This window comes from Argopecten irradians, chromosome 5 (assembly GCF_041381155.1).
Source record: "Argopecten irradians isolate NY chromosome 5, Ai_NY, whole genome shotgun sequence".
In the NCBI taxonomy this organism is placed as follows: Eukaryota; Metazoa; Mollusca; class Bivalvia; order Pectinida; family Pectinidae; genus Argopecten; species Argopecten irradians.
In genome coordinates, this window is record NC_091138.1 from 15,354,612 (window position 1) to 15,376,601 (window position 21,990).

Sequence of the window (21,990 nt, forward strand, 5' to 3'; positions counted from 1 at the left end):
AGTGCATGTACAGATAGAGTGGATCGAGGTCGCGTAAACGCTTTTCAAGAAATAAATGCGGGAAATACAAATAAAAATTTCTGCATGCAAAATGTTTTTTTTTTATTCAGCTTTTTTTCTATTCTCTCCATATTTCACGATACAAATTAAATAGATGCATGTGATAATTTACAATTTCGCATCGATTGGTAGCTTTTAAAGAATATGAATTGCATGGGCCATGTAGAGATATTTTAATAAGGCAACAAAATAATATGTCTGTTTAGGGTTACATTGGCAAAAAAAGGTCGGTAGGTTGGGATGATTTTTTTGTATTGTCTTTCACTCCAAAATGATGGCCGGAACAGGAGTCCGAGATCGCTATCCCGACTTTTTTTTTTTTTTTTTTTTACGTAGAAAAGTGGGGGAGGGAGGAAATTAGGAGCGGGTTAAAAAAAAATGGTGTTTTATCGTGTATATATATGTCTAATTAACACAAAAAATGATATAAAATATTTTATTATTATTATTATTATTATATTGGTGCAAGCGCAATCAGTACTTCATTCCATATAGGATATAATGGCACGGATTTTTTTCGGGATGCAATTAATTATTTTTCATATTTTGAACTTGAAGAAAAATTAGAAGCTCAAACTGTTGAATGGTGGTAATGGTGTAAAGTAAGTAACTTTTGTAACTGAAGAAAAATACTAAATCGTCTGCTCCTGTTTTTAATAGTGAAAAAATACTATTTGTCAGCGGTGGAGCATCTTTAAATAATGTAATACTGTGGCAATGCTCTATCACAGGGATATGAGGATTTGTTACAGTTTATATGACTATGGACTCAACAGAGTGCCTATAGACCATGCTTAGACGTTTCAGTGGTCTCCATACCTAAAACGTCTAAAAATTGTTTATGGACACTCTGGTAGGTTCATAATTATATATTATATAAACTGTAACTAATTAATTTTATATTTAGGGCTACTGTAAGTGGTTAACGTCTCGGAATTGCAAACAACAATGAGGAGCTATTTCATATACTAAATTTAGTATTATTGCCTACAGTAGTGGTCTATAAATGTTGAAATATGGAAAAATCATAGCGGTTATGGAAATAAGAAAAATATAATTATATTTTTAGTCTTATCATAGCTTTTGTATGTATCTGTATATAAAACAGTTTAAAAGTATGGGATTGAGTGATATATATAAACTGTCGGGAAACCAGAAACTATATCCCTCAACCACATAATTATATATATATAAACTGTAACTAATTCTCATAATACTATTGGCTCTATAGATACGGAATCTCTATTTTTACACACATACATAGGATTTCGAAGCAAAATTATGCAATATTCTCAGCCTCTCTGTTCCCAGGAGTCGGACAGCCAGGGCCACATTAGCTTAGTGATAAAGTTGCTCTTATATTAACACAAACCTTCCACCTTTGTGGTCTCCTATTCTACCTCCCAGACCTCTCACACTCTTGTTCAGTGTTGATAGGTCATGTCATTACTCAACCAAACCAAACCAATCGCACCAGTCTTTAATTGGGTATAACCTATAGGGACTTTATAAGGATAACTAGTCCTAAATGTAATTTTACATATGTTGTCTCATTTTGAACACCGCCCGTCTGTCCCTAGGGGTCGGGTAAGACTCATTTATATAAAATTTGATTTCGAGTATAGACATCTAAGCAACATATTCATGACTAGAAGCTTAGAATTTTAAACACCACACTTAAAGTTAAATGTATACATTTGGTACTTGAGATTACTAGGGCATCACATTTGTATCATGGCAACAGAAAAATAAATGAAGTACCGCTGTGTAAACAAAGTCGCGAATCAATTACAATGTATAAGCAATATGACTTGAAGAGGCTTAAGCTACACCACGCTCGCTCGTTTCTCGTCAACATGCCCTATATTATAAGCCCATATATGTATTATCTTATATGTTCACCTATTTATGCAAATCATGCACCATAGCTGACTTGAAGCATCTTCGCTAGGCAAAGCGTCTGATCAGAAGCCTTGGCAACACACTATTATTGGTGCTGTGGCTGGGAAAGAACTTATGACGCGGTAAAAATATTACGTGCGAACGCAACACTTTTTTGTGTAAACCCAATACTGTATATAACGTGCAAACGGAATACTACTTAGGGACATTGTTTCCTTCGTGTGTTAATGTAACAATATTGCGTGCGAACGAAATAATTATTTTAAGCAACTGCAACACTAAATTGTGTGCATAAGAACAATTATTCCGTCCGCAAGCAATGATTATGCATTGACAATGGTATTGCACCGACATATAAAGGCATTCGCACGTTTCTTAAAAAACAATGATCTAAAATAGTTACGCACAACATATGAGATTGCCTGCGTAATATATGAAACGTAGAGAGTAATGTTACCACGCGGTATTGCATTTTATTATTTTATCAAATCGTTCAGAGTGATAAAATTGTATAACGTAAGTTAATAATCTTAGGACCACAAAATTATGATTTGTTTACATTAAAAGCCGTTTCGAAGGTAGTGGGCCTTAAAACAATAATGTACACATGCACGTGTACACGCAATTAATGGAGATTATTGTGTTCGCACGCATTATCGTAGGACGACGGCGGGAAAATACTTGTACACGCACATAGTTGCGTTCGCACGCAACCTTTTTAAACCTCGCACGGTATTCATGTTCCTTTTCCAGAGGATTGTTACATAGCAGATATTTCAATAATTCAATTATTATCTAAAACCTGGTTTGGATTCCCGATTTTCAGAGAAAATATTTTCGGGTCCTGTGATTTGATTTGTAACTCTGACACGGCACTAAGACAGTGCAATAATTTCCGATGATGAAGATTGTCGGAAATTTCTCTTGATGCTGTGGTTTATAAGCTTGCATTCAAAAGAAAACATGTTGAATTTTTAATTAAAAACAAAAGTATTTCGGACTTTATGATCATTTACCTGTTTTACTTCGAATATTTACGGCCCTGCGGGTAGGGCGTTAGAATTGTACCTGCTGTCCCTATTGCATGATCGTAAAATGAGACTAAATTTAGGATCTTCTCTTCTCCTAATTGACTTTATCTTTCCTAATACCTCCCTTGGCACCGTCTCACTTTTGGCCTTGAGTTGAGTGTTCGCCCTTGTGAGGAAGGCTCTGAATTCTATCTCCTGGCCGAGACACAAAGTCTATAAAAGTGGTAGTTTCTGCTCATGCTTAGCGCTCAACTTACAGGAAGTCATCCTCGATACTCCAGGGCTTCCGATCACTTACGATCTCTACACCCCTGGACTATCTCACAGTGAAATTGAAGGCAGCTCAGCGGAAAACATTTGACCAATCACGGGCTAGCAAATATTTCATTTGAAGACTACAGAGAGAGCGACGCCTAACATCAAAGGCACAGAGTCAACCACAGTACCGTTAAATACGGCTCTTTTGATGTACATCAAATGACTAAGTTACCTGTTCTATTCTGTTGCCTCCAGTTTTACTATGAGATAGTCCAGGGGTGTAGAGATCGTAAGTGATCGGAAGCCTGGAGTATCGAGGATGACAGGAAGTGGGACGACTGGTTCGCCCGTGGTCAGTATAATGTGACCGGGTGGGGTGTGTTGCTTGGTGTCTTCGGCGGCATTCTTCAGTGATATAACGTTAGCACTATAAAAAGGACAAGAATTCCACAATACAAGAAGACACAACATGAATATACCGCAGTCTCCCAAGACACGCACCTCGCACAACAAACGTACGCATCGCACCGCATGCATGGGAGGCCGTCCTTACATGACCATAACTGTTAATAGGACATTAATTAATCATACAAACAAGCTAAATTTTGTTTGCAGAAGTACATGTACTGTCGCAGACTGTATACACCTAGTGATGTATTCTGGACGAGGACAGTAATGAAACAAAATGTGGATTATGTATCACGTTAAGTGTTTTTATAATAAAAAGAGAGTACAGAACAATATATGTGTATAAATATGATCTCCCTTCGTTTACTTTAAAAATTTGTATCGTACACGTGAGTTTCAATTCACTTTCTCTGAGAAGTATGGAAAGTTTCCGTATTTACGGAAAACACCGGACGTTACCGACTGCTCAAACACGAGGCGCAATGCCAAAAATAGAAACAGAAACCGGAACAAGATCAGACTGGGCCAATCACAAGCGTCTAAACACACTGAAGGTTGCGTAAGTGTCTGTTACATACATGTGACTTTGCCGACTATCTCATCATGATAAAAACAGCAATGGAGAAAATCGTTATAGTTGGTGCCGGGATGACAGGGGCTTCATCAGCTGCTCTTCTCAGGAAAGTCTTACCGAATGGAGCCGTTGTTAAGATCGTTGACAAGTCAAGGGGAACAGGTAAATTATGTTTATGTGTAGATCTAACCATTCATGTACATATGTCTTCTATGAAGTTGAGTTTGACTTGCTTATGAAGTTGGGTTTTAGTATCTACATTTGAAACTCAGTAAAACATCTCTGCACACGGTAGATGAGTGTAATAATATAATGAATTAGTATTGAGTCTCCTGAAACTTAAGGACATGCTGCACATGCAAACATGTACATTTTGTACATGTTATATATTTATAAAAGCTCGTTTTTATGTTAACCATGCTTGTATGGAGCAATTCCTCTAAGAATATATTCTATGGGGCGCGTTAGCGTTAGCGCCCCATATTGAATATATTCTTAGAGGAATTGCTCCATACAAGCATGGTTAACATAAAAACGAAATCCAATCCCTATATTTACACTCACAAGACTTTTCTTTTATATTTTATGCAATAAAATCGTCATTTGAAAGTGACGTAATTATTCAATAAAAGTCGGTCAAAAGTGGGAGGAGCTTACTCAATTGAACAGCGAATGATGACTCTTCACGTAGGATAAAATTATTCATCCGCGACGAAAAAAGTTCAATATTTTAATGTAAAATGAACATGACAAACAGAGCTCAGATCATATCAGAACTTTAAATAGGTATTCAATTTTGCTAAAAGTTAATATATAGCGTAATAACATAAAGTATTTGTATTCGGCCACATGTGTGAACTCGGTGACTGTATTGTGAAGCGAGGCGAGGCTGACGCACGCTTACACACTGGAGTTTTCCGAAGTTGTCAAAACACTGATGTTCAAGTAGCTAAATTTGTTTGAGATTGTCGTCTGACTTGACGATATTACATCCTTCGGAGCCATGTGATTATATAATCTACGCTTAGATCCATCGCCATCTATAGATGAAACAACTTCACTTGTGTTCGATGGATACAATGTATTTGTGGTGACGTGTGACTGTCAACACGTGGATTACAAGCGGTGCATGTTTTATAATACACATGATTAAATTCTCAAAGAGAAAGACAAGAGAATATGTTTATAACTGACCTATCTCTGTCAGTGGGTCTCACGCCCGTCAACCCAAAAGACTCGATCGTAGGACACAGACACAGAGGTAATGTTTACATTTGACATCCATCATTTTTAACAAAAATGAAAGCGCTGCACGTCGCCCCGGTCGGGATATTTTTCCCGTTTCTTTATACAATTGTTAATTTTAAAAATGTTTGTATCATATATAAATATAAAACATATATGTATTGTTTACATTTTCCCCAAATTCTATGAAAAACAGCAATATACACGTAATGTTACGTCAAAATGTAAACAAAGCCATGTGTTTCTTTTTAAAAAAAGTAGCCCCTTTATTTTGTACATGTTATATATTTATAAAAGCTCCTTACAACCATGGAAAGTAAATCATTGCAACGCATTTTAATACCCCCATAGCAACTTAAACCATGGCTTTAGAACAGGATATTGTTGTGAGACCCAACTATTACCACCCTAAATGACTTTCTGAAAGACTTTGACAAAGGAAATCAAGTAGATGTGGCAATACAAAGCATTCGACACTGTGCCCCACGACAAATTATTATACAAACTACACTGTTCTTATGCCATATTAACGATCTACCAGACAGCGTAAAATCATCAGTACGTTTATTTGCCAATGACTGCCTACTAATATATAACCATCAAAACAGAGAACGACCACCTAAAACTCCAAGCAGACCTTAACAACCTTGAAACATGGGCAAATAACTCGGGCATGAGATTTAACGCCAAAAAATGTCACATCCTGAGCATAAACAAGCGCTCCCAAAGATTTTATGAGCTAAACAAACACATACTCCAGGAGGTAAAGGACAAACCATGCTTAGGACTCCAGATATCTAACGACCTGAAATGGAGCCTACACATCAACAGAGTCTGCAGGAAAGCCAACACAACACTCGGCTTTCTGGGAAGAAAACTAAGAAATGTTCTGGAACTATGCAGAAGAACAGCCTATATCAGCTTACAGTTAGATCCATCCTAGAATATGGAGCAACAATCTGGAATCCAACAAGGTGACATAGACAGACTGGAACGTATACAAAACAGAGGTATACTATTTATAAAGAAAAAAATCAAAGAACAGAGAGCCAGGTACCATCACAAAAATGAGAGAAGAACTTCAGATGGAGTCTTTAGAAGAACGTCGGCTTAATACTGTTATTTAAAGTGGTTGAGGGGTTGGTGCCAGCATTACCACCATCAGACTTCTTAACAAAAAGAAGACCAAAATGACAAATAAAAACAAAGACATTCAGCGACTGTGTCACAAGCAACATCATCGAGAACCAAGTGTGTAACAACACAAAGGCCTCCAAATACCAGATAGTACAATAAACCAATATAGACACTCCTTCTTTGTGAAGACAATTATGCAGTGGAACCACCTCCCAGAGAAAGTGGCATGCGCAGAGTCCCTTAGTGCCTTGAAGACCGCACTAAGAGAACATGGCCAATAACAATCAGGCACTCTCTCACCGTCGTGAAAAAAACAGTCAATGGGATCTACGACGAAACAAATACAGATACAAAGCATGCATGAGTGCTCTGCCGTTTTCTTTTTCACATTATCTTATTGCCTGTGAACACAATATAATGTTTCAAAAGTGTCTCATTGTGCTATATCTCTAACATTGTTGGATAAGTACAGTATGTGCATGTGCATGGTGTATGTGTTGAAGAGCATGCTAGTCTGTAAAACAGACCATATCATTGCATACTCAAAATATTGACCGATCATGTGTTTTTAAGTTTCAGATTATGGTCAGTTTAGTGGACTAGAAGTGCCTTGCGTACATTTGTACAAGTATTTTTTTAGCTCACCTGCCTGAAAGGGCTATTGGGGTCATGCATTGATTTGGCATCAGATCTGTCTGGTGTCACTTTGCCATTGTCAACTTTTCCAAACACTTCTCCAAAAGTAGGAAACATTATACAATGTAGAGACTGGTATTGCAGGCCTACATATGTATAATATGGTGGGATAAATGTCTACCACGTGTGTTTAATTGAATGACCTTGACCTTCATTCAAGGTCATATGGGTCAAATACTGGTAGACTAAAATCTTTAAATGCTTTCTTGTCAATAGCCAAAAAACCTGACATTGACTGTGGCATGCTGGGTTGATTGGCTACAAAACTTGTTAAAATGAATGACCTAGACCCTTATTCAAGGTCACATTGGTGAAATAAGATAAAATCTATAAACCACATGTCAATAATGAAAAGCCATTGAGATATGATATTGGGCCTGTGGCATACTGGGATAAAGTAACAATATATATATATACAAAGTTTGTTTATATATAAACCTTTAAATTTCATTAAAGGTGGTGACAGGAGTCAAATTGACTAAAATCTATAAATAACTTTAATCAAGGTCACAGCTGTCTGTAATCTGTAAGGCCTATGTAAAGACTGAAGTTGATACTCATGTTGCAATGAAGTGTAACCAAGTTTGTTTCATATATGAAAAACTGTTTTATGTCTATGCCTGGTATGCAACATGATTACCATGTAGTAGACAAGCGTTTTGGGCCCATGTTTACATATGTTGTACCAGTACCTCTGTTTTGACTTACACAAGTACATGTGCTATGGCAGTGAGAAGGTGAATATGTGGTAAACGACTCAACATATACAATCAGGGATCAATCTAGGTTTTGGGGGAACTACATTTTTTCAAAATAGAGGAAAAGTTTGGTGAAATATAGGGGAATTTTAATCTTCTTATTTTGGTCCAAAATTATATTCATTTTGATGAGAAAGTACTGTAAAGCAACTGATTTTATTTTTAGATTTAGTAAAGCAAGATTTTAAAGATGCTCCACCGCCGACAGAGCGTAAATGATATTCATCATTTGAACAATAATTGGCGTTTAATCGTGTATATATATGTCTAATTAGCACAAAAATGACATACAATAATTTAGTTCGCCTTTGTGCATGCGCAATCATTACTTCATTCCATATAGGATATAGTGCCCACAGAATTTTTTCGGGATGCAATTAATTATTTTTCATATTTTTTAACTTGAAGTAAAATAAGAAGCTCAAATTTTTTCAATGGTAATAATGGTGTAAAGTAAGTAACTTTTGTAACTTTGAAGAAAAATACTATATCATCTGTTCCTGTTTTTGATAGTGAAAAATACCATTTGTCAGCGGTGGAGCATCTTAAGCTCAATAATGAAAAATTTGAGTTTATCATAAAATATGCAGTAGCTGTATGATAAATATGAAGAAATTTGCAAACAAAAGTCTAAAAAAAATAATGAAACATAAGTCACCGGGGAAATTGTGTTACAAAATTTTTTTTCATTTTTTTGCTTCAAATGGAGAATTTTTTTAAATATTCAGGGGAATTTTAGGCCAGAGGGGAATTCATTCCTTGAGGGGAAATTTACCCATAAACGGTAAAAAAATCAGAGCTAGATTGATCCCTGATAATTAATGTACATATTTACATTGAATTTTCAGAGCTGCTAACAAGTAAAAGTGTTTTGTAATAACTCTCTCTATATAAAAAAGGCTTAATCCTTCAGAATATGTTGTAAATTATATATTTGTTTTTTTTTTAAGGTGGACGGATGTCAACAAGCCGCAGCTCCACAGGAAAAAGTGCCACTGTTGATCTGGGTGCCCAGTACATTTCTATTAACTCGCACTATGCCAAGACCCATCAAAGGTACAGTACATGAAAAGATTGTGTGTCAAAATAAATTTTGCTGCATCAATGACCCGAGGTCTCAGGTTAATTGATGCCCTGACGTTGAATCAGACATTCAATGTACTTTGATAGGAACCATACATATAGAGATGTTTATTATAGAACCAGATATAACTATAAGGCCTGTGAAAAGAGTAAACAAAAGTCTGCTAAATATGATAGTGATTTCATTACAGATTTATGTAATCCTGCATATAACTTTATTTGTCTTAAGCAAATTTTAGATAAACACTGATTTTATTTGCAGTTTCCATGAAGAGCTGATGTCCCAAGGCTTGCTGAAGCCATCAACCTGCGTGATTGAGAATGATAAGTTTGGTGGAGAGGATATCAAACAATATGTCACTCCAGCTGGTGTTAGTTCACTTGTCAAGTACTTTGTCAAGCAGGCAGGTATATATGAAACTTGATCCCTACATTATCATTAAAGGGACATAATCCATTATCATTAGAGGAATATTCATTGTACATGTAATACAGTTAGTGCTAGAACGGGTAACTGGATAACCGGTTCACGGTTCAGTTTGAGCTTGTATCCAGTTAGCATTTTCGATATTCCATAACCGCCATATGTATTTCAAACAGGGAAATTTTGAAATGAATTTAAAAGTGTTACAACAACAGTGTTGTTATCGGAAACTGGGTCGTCACTAAAACGCTTAGGTTAACTTGGTTTCACCAGTGAGTGCGATGTGCGCAAGTGCCGTGTGCTAAAGAAACCATGTGCAGGAAGTAGGCCGACTTTGACATTGTAAGTGTTTACAACGATTTCCAATCACCATCAGGGTTTTATTAAAAACAAACAAAATAAATAAAATTCAAAGCAAAAATTCTGTGTGTCAAATGATTGTTTCCTGAAAGATGTGAGCGATTGTTATGGAATCCAGACAGAGTATGACGAATTTATGGCATTGATATTAACGTTACTTACAAAACAATGTAAACAACTACAGTACGGTTATCCGGTTACGGTTCGGTTAATCCAATCCGATTAACCGGTTGGCATTTTTACTAACCGTTTCAGCACTAAATTGACCGATCGCCAGGTGTAAATATAGCCACGCCTCGCGCTCACAAACGCATGTGTTTCTATTCAATGTCGGAGCAAACATCGTAGCACACAATACAAAATGCAAGGTCACGTGCTATTTGATTGACAGCTGGCGATCTGTCAATACAGTGCAGTAGTAACCCTATTATAAAGGGACATAACTCTGTATAGTCTAACAATGAAGTATATAATATTATCCTACACTACTGTAAACCAATCATTTCATGTGCAATTAAATCGGGCTGTTTTCATTCATACGGTTCATACGGTTGATTTGGTGATTTTATATTGGTTTTGGATGAGTCTTAAAAAAGCCCTCATAGGCCTAAATCACAATTTACAGGTCAGGATTTATTCTTGAAATAATCACTTTCACAAATGGTCAAATTGGTTGTTCTGCATAAACGAACAAATAAGGGGAGATAATCAAGTAATCCTACTGTACAGTCTGCATTCTCTCTACTTTATCACCAGTATATTGTGGTTAAGTATTATCTGTTATACCTCCTGTTAGTCTGATACAGCTAGGTGAGTAATTATTAAAGATTATTCTTTTTGTCCATATATGGCAAACAGAGCCACCTGTGTAAACAGTAAGACTACTAGGCTTTATTTGATTTTCAGAAATGTAATGTTTCATGTTTGTTTTATGACAGGCGCAGAGTTAATGTATGACAGTCATGTATCAAAAGTTGATGTAGAGGACAATAAGGTGAAATTAACGACCTTGAAAGGAGATGTAGAATTATGTGATGGGGTCATCTTGACCATGCCTGTACCACAGATACTGCAACTGGACGGTTCTATACAAAATCTTATCGGTTTGTACATATTTTATAAGGATGGCCCAACTATTGTACTCTTACATTGCAAAATATAGTGGGAAATATCATAAGATTTGGTCATAAATTGGCACATCTAAACCAACCTCCAAACAAGTTTACTCTGCATTTCACTAAAAATTCATCTCTAACTTTTTACAAAATTTCTGCAAAAAATATCACAAACAACATTCTTCTAATTGTATTGTGATACTGAAATTCATATTACAAAATGTTGTCGTCAGAAGAAATGGTAACAAGTCCACCCTTGATATCATAGGATTTCATCTGACATGTTCTCATACCAGGTTTGATGCCAAAACCTTTTCTGGACTAAATTTATAGGTTAAATTTGATGTAAACATATGAACATCACCATGATGGTTGGATATTGAATATTTCTGATGAGTTTAAGCTGGAAGGTTAAAAAATATTGCACATCATCATCAGTGAAGATATCAATTTTTGTTTTTCTACAGAGTCTCAGCCAAAGGTCAAAGAAAATCTTGAGAATGTATCTTACTCAATGCGGTTTGCTGTAGGAATATTTTATGACCCGGGTGTAACTTTGAGCTATCCTTGGGCAGTGAAATACTTCAGGGACAACCCATGTGTCTGTTTTATCTCTATCGACAACAAGAAGAGAGGAATAGGTGAATATATAAAATACAATTTATTAAATCATCTAAAAGGTCATGTTTTGTATTCGTTTACAACTGTAGTACACAATCCTCACAATTCTTAAATTTGAAACTTTAAATCAATTAGAGTTGATTCAATATATAATGAATTAGTTAGTTCAAATTCTTTACTCTTTTCCTGCTATAAAGCAGAGACCTATGAATATAAGTAATAGGATAGCCTAGGGTAGTAATGCTACTAAATGTATCATAAATTTATGCATCAATCTGGTTTTGATTTGTGATTACATATAGAAGTATCAAATAACTTATCAAAAGTAAGTGAGACTGCACTGTAGTTTACTTTAAGTGATACATACATGCATATGTTGGCAGCTGAAATACAGGTACATATACTAGACCACCTGCTTAATAAGACCACTTTCTCATGGTCCCAGATGGTCAATTTCAAGACAACTTGCCTTGTTTATAAAGATTGCCTCCCTATCTCAACCATTTGTTCTGGGTCCTTTCGATTGTCTTTATAGACAGGGTTTTTCATAGACATTACGTTTCACTGTATATAGATATCACTAAAACTCTAATGTTTAAACGACCCTTGTCCTATATCCTAATTGTTACATGGATTCATTGACAGAGAACAGCAGTGTCGGCCCATCAGCTGTCATCCACACGTCTGTACACTTTGGTATGAAGCACATAGAGGAGGATAAGGAACAAGTGAAAAATATTATAATGAAACATGTCAAGGAACTACTTCCTGATCTCCCAGAACCAGCGGAGGTCAAAGGGCACAAGTGGAGATATTCTCAGGTAATTAAGTACAATTATTATCTAAAATGCATTGTGGTTGAGTTGATTTTACACATAAATTATGCTGTAAGTCAAATAAAATACCTTGCATTTGCTTTATATATTATGTTGACTCATAAATTGTTTATAAAAAAGAACAACCTCAAAATTAAAGACTGCATTGCAGAGTTTAGTGTATCTCTGGAGGAAATGTCTCACAAGGTCCAAGGTTATATTTAGCAACTTGTGTGTTGGAATAAATAAGTTTCAAGGTCGCTTGTGTCAGATGCACTAAAATTTTGGATAACATCTTGATAACAAAGATGTTCTTGGCATAATGCTACTACCAAGAATGGCTTTCAATAGAAAGTATGTGAAAATAAGTACATTCCAATACTTGGAGGATTTTAAAATAAGGCTCACACGCCTCATTTCTAACCACAATGTATTGGTTCTTTGTTCCAATTCAGTTTGAAACCCACTTAGAAGTAGTGACAATAGGTCAGATTGTTCTCCATGTTCTCCCCCCATCCCAATATGGCAGGTCCTATATGGCTACAGTGCATGATTATTCTAAATCATATCAAAACTTTAATCAAACTTAAATCATTTCTCATATTGGCTATATACTGGTAGTTAAGGTATATAGATCTTCCTTCCTGTTCTAGGTGCACAAGAGTTACGCTGGTGAGCCTGGCTGTGTCGTCCTCTCCAACTCTCCTCCCATCATACTCGCTGGTGATGCATTCTCTCACTCTAACCTTGATGGATGTCTGGATTCCGCTCAGTCAGTAAATGATGCATTTGTGCAAAGTTTAGGTCTGGATCATCCAACAAATCGCCTGTGAAAATTGGTGTATATTTCATTATACGAGTTGACTTCACCAAAGTGATATTAAGCAGTGTGTGTTTTGATGTCTGATTACATTTGAAATGTAGAGATCTCTTGTAATGGCTATCTTTATAAGCAATCATAGTTATGTTGGAGAAAACTGCCATTTACAAGACATATGTAAAATGTGGGTACTTTTCAGGAACTCTAAGAGATCAATCCATTTTTCTAGCAAGTCAGATTCCCATTACCTAGTCAAAGTACTGGTTTATCATTTTGTATACGGGTACCAGTAATGCCATTTTTATTACATGTATCTACTAGTTGAGTGAACAAACGTGGAAGAATGCAAGAAAAAAATCAATGTTCAATACCTACCGGTATTATAACATTGAGGTTTGTTAGTGATTAAAATTATAGATGCAGATCATACATGAAGACACTCTTTTATTATAGTATTATGGATATTTGATAACTGTGTTTTTATTATACATTGTAGTTATATTTTTGTAATAAAAGTAAATGTTTTAAATTATTGGTTTTTGTTCTTGCCATGAGAGCTAGAAAATCCTGGTTTTTGTTCTTGCCATGAAAGCTTGAAAATCCTAAAATGAATATGACAAAGATCGAGTCATATTATTATGTTGTATTATCTAGACCTGCCAGCAGATTCTAAGTTTTGATGCTAATAATTTCTTTTAGTTACTAAATTAATGTACTTATACACTAGTATGTAGTAAATATCTCCCCCTAATTTAAAATTTAGACTAAAATTGGACATGCATATCACAAAGATAAAATAAGCAACCTGATAATTTAGGTACAACATTATAGAGACTGGTGGTAAGCCAAATTGATAACCATATGACCACAAGCATTTATAACTGCATGAGACAACACTGCTGGAATGATAAATTAATACAACACACAATTGGAATTTTATATAGATTCATTAGCATTATCACAAAATATTTATACATTGTTTAAAAAACATATAAAACATTTTCTCTCCATGAATTTTGGAGATTCTCAAGTGTTCTTCCAGCCTGCTATCAAAAACACATACAAATTAACACGCACACAATACAAGTATAGATATTTAAAACCACAACAAAACAAGAAATAATGCCTCTCCTTGTAGAATTGCGTCAATATTCTTTGATTAGGCACAATATTCACATTCACTAGAACTTGTAGCACTATTATATACTATCACTATCAAACAGAAAACAAGTCCACTCACAACCATCACACTATCAACAGACATCTCTGACACAGTCACCTAGAACAAATACAGATACATTACCTAATATTACATGCATTTAAAATTGACATAATTCTACATCATACATACAATTTGTTCTTTTATTGAATTAGTATACAGTAAAACATGTAAATAATGAACACATTTCAAATTCCTGCTTATAACGTAGTAATTTTCATTCCCCATCAAGGTTCCTGTAAGACATCTGTAATAAGTGTACAACAAACTCTGCTTATATCCCCAGAGGTTTGTTATAACCATGTTTTACTGTAAGTACCCTATATAAATTGAAACATGATGATGTGTATTTATAATGTCTATATATGTAGCAATCTAATTAAGATTAGACTTGTAATGATCCATTCCACTACAATGCTCTACAAGAGATCTCCAATACAATATTGTATTAGAACAAAACATTGCTGAATCGTAGAGGAGTGGAATTGCAGGTCTAATTTTAATTAGATTGAATATGGAATGAAATAGGAAAATTTTAGTTATGCATTGGACTTAACTTCTCCAGTTCATATTTATATGTTGTGAATGCCAGTTGAATGTTAACATCTTGTATACTTGTCAAGATGTCATACTTTAATAGCTGACGTTGTGGGGTAGATTTTAATCAATAATAGGAATGTCTAAGGATTCAGCTATACTCTTAATGTCATAATCAAAATTCTCAAAAAAAAAAAAAAAAAAAAAAAAAAAAAAAAATTTCTCTCCAAAAAAGAACCTATTATAATTTATTTTTTTCAAACTGATTGCATCAGCAAATCATCAAAATTATAAATCAATCCAATACTGAATACTCTCGTGAACAAGGCAAGACAATAACACTGAACATTAACACATAGTCGTCAAACGTATTGAACCTACACGAACGCAGCAATAGTCATAGTTCAATACAAAAATATAGATATTTCTAAATATACATTACATCTATATACATTAATATAGTACTATGCATCCTGGGTCTAGTTGTTTAAATGTGTATATGGTTGATCAGATATTTCATGAAAAACAATTTTCATTGGAGGATACACGAGTTTTCAAGCAAACTCATTACTCATCCTATAAAATTCTGCAGATGTATATTGTCTTCCAACAAGTTTACTTATAATGTTTTTAAAAACAAATAAAGTAAAATTTTCTACAATCAGAAAATTATTGAATGATCACGTCTTTAACAACTCAGCCCTGAGGTGCATCGAAGTGTAACAGTTATATGATTGTGATTATATATACAATACTAAATACACATTTGTTCAAACATAATTCAACTCTTCAAGCAGTTTCATATCTGTTCATAAATCATCCACACAAAATAGAACATGACAAACATTGCTATTTTTTTATTGGAAATTGATGTAATCTCTGAAAATTGGCCCAAAACAATAAAAACACTTTTGATACTTTGTATATCACATGGAATCCATCAAACTAACATGTATATGAATAACTAGTAAGGCTAAAATGGTCTAAAACTATGAACTGAATGCCTCATTGATACATTATGCAAGTATTGAATCGTCTGTGAAGTGTTTTTAGAGAGTGAGTATTTCATTGGTTTGAAACAATTGATGCAAGAAAAGGTATAAAGACTTTCATTTAGGAGAACTATATCCTGATTTGCTGAATAGTGTACTTTATCTTGAAAGTCTGTGTCAATATTGGGCTATATGGAGCTTACTGTAAACTAGCTTATTTTCGAGTGTGATTGAATTTTGAGGATTTATCGGGTGATAAGATATCACAAAAATAAATTAACGCAAAACTGTTGTGAATACAGGTAAAGTAGAACTCTATAATTCTAGATTGCATTACTAAATCTCAGCGAAAATGTACGTACGTATGACAATGTGAAATTAAGTCACCTCGAAAATAAGTTTACAATATTACACACCACATCCATTTCCTGACCAGGTATTTACACAGAAGAAACACCAAGCCTACAGTTCATCTGTTTTGTGTGTTGTTTTCTTTGAACACTCGCCTAACAATCCTTTGCCCCTACACAGGTATTTCTCAAAGTCATCCTCCTTTCTGTAAGCTTCATATATCTCCTCTTCTCCAATCTCACCGATGTACATGGCACACATCTCCCTCAATCTACAACAGAATAGTAAGGTGTTGTTTTATATACAAGATTAATAGAATCTAACATGGGTCTATGAAGTGGACAGGGATATCTCAACCCGAGTCTAAATTTAGGATCTTGTCTTTTCTCTTCTTCCTAACTGACTTTATCTTTCCTAATGCCTCCCTTTGCACCGCCTCACTCTTGGCCTTGAGTTGAGCGTTCGCCCCTCTGAGGAAGGCTCTGGGTTCTGTGCCCTGGCCGAGACACACCAAAAGTCTATAAAAGAGGTAGTTTCTGCTCCTGCTTAGCGCTCAGCATACAGGGAGTGGGACGACTGGTTTGCCTGTTGTCAGTATAATGTGGCTGGGTGGGGTGTGTTGCTTGGTGTCTTCAGCGGCATTCTTCAGTGATATAGCACTATAAAAAGGGCAACAGTTCTACTTTACAAGAAGACACTACATGAACATACTGCAGTCTCCCAAAACACCCACCTCGCACGCCACACACAGCATACATGGGAGGCCGTCCTTACAGGACCTTAGCTGTTAATAGGACGTTAAATTAATCAAACAAACAAACAAAATTTTTCTCCCATACTTAGTAGAAAAAAGATGAAATTCCACTTGGTTTCCAGCTTTTTCATTGCGCCATTATCGCAGGAATGTCGTTATGTGTCAAAATTGATGACGTCATCTACAATGCGCGCCGCAGTTACGCCGTATGTATTAATGACGTTACCTTATTGTCTAGGGCGTGAGCTGTCTTACACCCCCCCCCTCCCCACCCTGTGTAAGATAGAGATATCTTTTCCCTAGCAACCACGGGATATCCCTGTGAAGTATGGGAGAAATAGTAATCTGTTTCATTTGTTTATATTTTAACCAGATTTATCGTTAGTACATTGTATTAAACATTGATTTTCATATACATAATGTATTAATATGAGTCATACAAAATAGACTGGGTCTCAGCCATTTTTAGGTCCATGAATGTAAATAAGACTTTTCCGTGACTGTAAACACTGTCCATACAAACCAGTATCACATTATGTACAATATCTACCTATTAGGCCATTTTCCTCCACCCTGCATAATCCCAGGAACATCTGCTGTTTCCAGCCCAGGCCCAGATAATCGCTTCTGACCGTTAACGTCCTTAATTCCATACCTGAAAAAGACATTCAACATAAAATATGAAATTCATTGCAAGAATTTTATAAAGGTTACGCTAGTTTTAAAACTAAATGGTACAAGGTTAATGAAAGGGGCATACCTTTGCTTGTATCACTTTAGCTTGTTAAAATTAAAGGGACAATTCAGTCAAAGAGAACATTGAAATTTGTACATATATCGGAAAAAAACAGTTCTAATGGAAATTAGATCAGTCGGTTTTACTGTAATATGCCTGAAAGTCCATGGTTGTGACATGTGTGTAGATGTTCAAACTCGCTCGCTGTCCGCCATTACACATTGTAGTCGAACTTCTTGTATGCCGAACCCTGTCCCTTGCTCGTCGAGTAATGCAACTTTTGTCAAAACTGCTTAAATTGCTCTGACAGTAGTGTGTTAACCTTATTAGGTGAATTGTCTTGCCTTAAAATTATTTTATGACCTTCTCAGTGGTTATGTAGTTTATTTGTTTAACGTGCCTGACTTTGGCTCGGGTATGGGTACAGCGTCCATATTGTACCTGCTTAATCGTATTGATCAACGATTTGATATTTCAACGATATTAATTAAAATACTAAACAATGACGTGGAATTTGTAAATATTTTATCTTATATGTTTCATAAGAAATGTAGAACAATACATTTATGCCATATTTTGCTTCTTTGTTATGTAAAAGAATTAGCCTGAGTGAATTGTCCCTTTAAACTGAACGGGTATTTACCATATCGTTCCCAAACAATAAATGTATCATCAAATACTTCATCAATACACTCAAAATCACAGTATTGTTTAATGATTATATATGTGTATATGTGATAACGAGGAAATATATATATAAATGTATATGATTCTGGTTATAAATTGCACTGAACCGGACAGATATAAGAATAAATACAGCTGTAGTTCTTACTTGTCAAATTTGCTTTCACAAATAGATTCAGTAATGTCGTAAATTATTGACTCTGGTAACACTTTTAAGGAAGGCCTCTTCTTGTGAGCTTGTGAAAATTTGGTTTGCAACTGAAAAAGAGTAAAGAAAAAATATCATTAACAAAAGTCAGGGAATAACTGTGTATTTCCTCAATGATTTTAAACATTTACAAATTTCCCCGTAGATGTTTCTGGCCAAAAGTGACAATCCATGCAGAAGTCTATAACTAGTAGAAATTTAAAGGGTGTACATTAATTTCTTTACTCCTATTGGCGCCGCCCCTCCAGCCCTCTAGCAAGCTAAGAGCAGAGATTTATAAGTCAGTTCCCATTCCCCCTAAAGCATATATGGGTCTGGTCAAATCTGGTTCCAATCTGATTTGAAGGATTCACCTATGTTTACCCCTATTAGTGCCGCCACTCCTGCCCCAGCAGGGGTCAGAGAAAAATGTTCCAAAAACAATATATATGATTTATTTTGTAAGAGTAGAAGACAAATGCATGCATCAGACACTAGGTTTGATCTATGGACCTGTGAAAATTAGCAGTAAGCGCTACCCGAGTTGAGCAATTCAAAACTACTACAATCTTCCATCCCCTTTTTAGTTTTCTCTTCAAAGTCACAATACACAACCCAGGTTAGATTTTCTGTTGTCAAATAATCTCTCTTGAAGGAAGGTTAATTTGTTTAAATGTAGCTATATAGGCATCTAATGCAAGGGCATCCTTGATAATCCAGGGGTTATGATCACTGATGTTATATCCACACCTAGACTATCTCATAATAAAACTGGAGGCAACAGTGTTGACACAGCCTCAGGTAATGTTTTCCTTTGAAGTACATCAAAGGAACACTGTGGTAGACTGCTTTCAAATTGGACATTGCTCCCTCTGTAATCCCCTTTTGAAATCTCTGAAAGTCTGTCATTTAGTCAGGTTTTTTTTTATCTTGAAGTGCCTTCAGTGTTTTACTACGAAATGACTGGATATAATATCATAGACCAAATAATCATACCCTGCTTCCACTCTGGTCACGTCATCTATCAGAAATCGTCTGTCCGTCGTTCAGAGCTACATGTACATCATCGCAGCTAATAAAGTCAGTGATCATTACCTCTGGAGCATCGAGGATTACAAAGGGGAATAGAATTAACATTGTAAATGTATTAGTCTGTTAAACCTGTCTATGTTATTAGGTTTTTCGCCTGTTATAAATTAGTTAAAATAACTAATAATATATATATACTGTACATGTAGGCAGGTTTAGCAGACTAACATTATAACCACCAGACCAGGTTTCAAACATGGGACCTGTGGACACTGTATATAGCCAGTTGGTTACCTATACCGTAACCAATCTACCATGGTAATCAAGACCCCATAGACTAGATTGGCCACCTGACCCAGATTTCCCAGTTTCAGAAAATGCTATTTTGGAAACAAATGTTTTATCACGTGCACTGTTTACGATACCTACTTGATATGCGACCACGCAACATGCATCACATTTCAAATTCTGAGGCATGTGGAGGCTGTGTGCATCCTCGTCATCTAGGGCGGGAGGCTTAAAACTGAGTGTCCCCGATTTTTTATCCTCGCTCTCTTCCACACCGGCTAGTTTCGGTTCGCCTAAATGGGCTGAGAGCGAACAAATTACCAGCATAATGGTAATGTGATGAGTATTCATCGTGAGTCTACGGAACATCTCCATATCCAAACTATCAGAATCAGATACAGTAACAGAACATGATCGATCAAATGTATGCACAGCGTAATAAAAAATTCACAACACGGAGGGTGTAACCACCTGAGCTATGTTGCGGAAGCGAATGATTTGACAACACGTTGTGCGCAAGAGATGATGCGCAGTGATACGGAATATACTAAAGCACGAAACGGAGATATGTACACGTTAGACCGTTTTCGTTTGAGTAAAGTCATTATAATAAAGTATAAATCCTGACGAACCTGCAGTTTTTTATACAGGGCCTGTGAAGGCTTTGTCAAGGCTCGTCTGAAAACAATATAAAATCACCAGGTCCGTCTTTAATTAATAAACGAACAACTAGGTCCAACTAGTCAAACTGTATATATAATAATAGAAAACGGCTAAATTAAAAAAAAAAAAAAAAACGTGAAAAAAACCGAAAAAAACTACGGTAATGATATAAGCATGTTTAGCGAACTAGTATCTTTCTAGGGCTACATGCAGATCGAGCTATAGAGGTCAAGAGGGCAAGCCGATTTTGCTACCATCCAATTAAGGATGGTATCTCCTAAACAAACACATACATATTTTTAACAACGCGTCAAATTAAGCTGGTTTACAATATATATATATATATATATATATATACTATGTGCTAAATACATGTCACAACACAACATTGACCCAAATTAACATGAGCCTTCTAAGACGTAGTTTCTTATTTTTGTTGAAATTTTCGCTAATGTACTCAGAATTAAATATATATATATAGATAATATTTAGCCACTGTTGATGGGGATGATAGTTTCATTTTAATTTTAAAAGATGCTGTGGACACCGCTGACAAATGGTAAATTTTCGCTATCAAAAACAGGAGCAGGCGATTTAGTATTTTTATTCAATGACAAAAGTTACTTACTTTACACCATTACCAGTCCACCATTGCAAAGCTAGAGTCTTTTACATGTGCAAGCCCAGGCGAGGGGTCTGGGGGCCGCCTAGGCTCCCAGCGGGTCCAGGGCAGCGCCCTGGTTAGGGGGTTCAGGGGGGCGAAGCCCCCCGACGGAAAATCGTTTTAAGGAAATGTTTAGCACCGAAAATGATATTTGATAATGCTTGGTATTGCTAAACTATATTTATTAAAATCAAAGGTATAAGCTGTTTTCTACCTGTACCTGATAATTATGTGTTAATGTTTAGTACTTAAAAAGTATATGAAAATCTCATGATAAGTCCTGCATGTATCTTGAGTGACTCTAATGGGATTTGATGATAGATTGACGGAACTTTCTTACGTTATCGAATTTTTTTTATGTGTAAAAATCGAATTATACATATATGTGAAAAAATGAATGAAATATAAAAACAGCGCCTCATATTGTAAGGAATAAAAGTCGCACTGATTGAAAAAAATAGTATTTGTCTTCTTAAAGTCTATCTTGACGGGAAGTTTTAATTCTCTATACAATGTATCGCTCCAACAAGAGTATATGTGTCAGTATATTGTGCATTTGTGATAGAACAGGTTTCTATC

The 21,990-nt window shown here is 35.5% G+C and overlaps 2 protein-coding genes across 2 annotated transcripts; one reads left to right on the forward strand and one right to left on the reverse strand.

Moving 5' to 3' along the window:
* Positions 1-4,182: 4,182 nt before the first annotated feature.
* On the forward strand, positions 4,183-13,836 carry LOC138322975 (renalase-like). The gene is made up of 7 exons (XM_069267255.1): positions 4,183-4,395; positions 9,020-9,125; positions 9,415-9,560; positions 10,875-11,039; positions 11,519-11,692; positions 12,318-12,493; positions 13,141-13,836. Exons 1-7 carry the CDS (start codon positions 4,263-4,265, stop codon positions 13,318-13,320), a joined length of 1,080 nt encoding a protein of 359 aa, XP_069123356.1. The 5' UTR covers positions 4,183-4,262; the 3' UTR covers positions 13,321-13,836.
* A 399-nt stretch (positions 13,837-14,235) lies between these two features.
* LOC138322976 (marginal zone B- and B1-cell-specific protein-like) lies at positions 14,236-21,057 on the reverse strand. The gene is made up of 4 exons (XM_069267256.1): positions 20,226-21,057; positions 18,729-18,838; positions 17,711-17,815; positions 14,236-16,677 (listed from the first exon to the last, which is right to left on the reverse strand). Exons 1-4 carry the CDS (start codon positions 20,457-20,459, stop codon positions 16,518-16,520), a joined length of 609 nt encoding a protein of 202 aa, XP_069123357.1. The 5' UTR covers positions 20,460-21,057; the 3' UTR covers positions 14,236-16,517.
* Between the last annotated feature and the right edge of the window lie 933 nt (positions 21,058-21,990).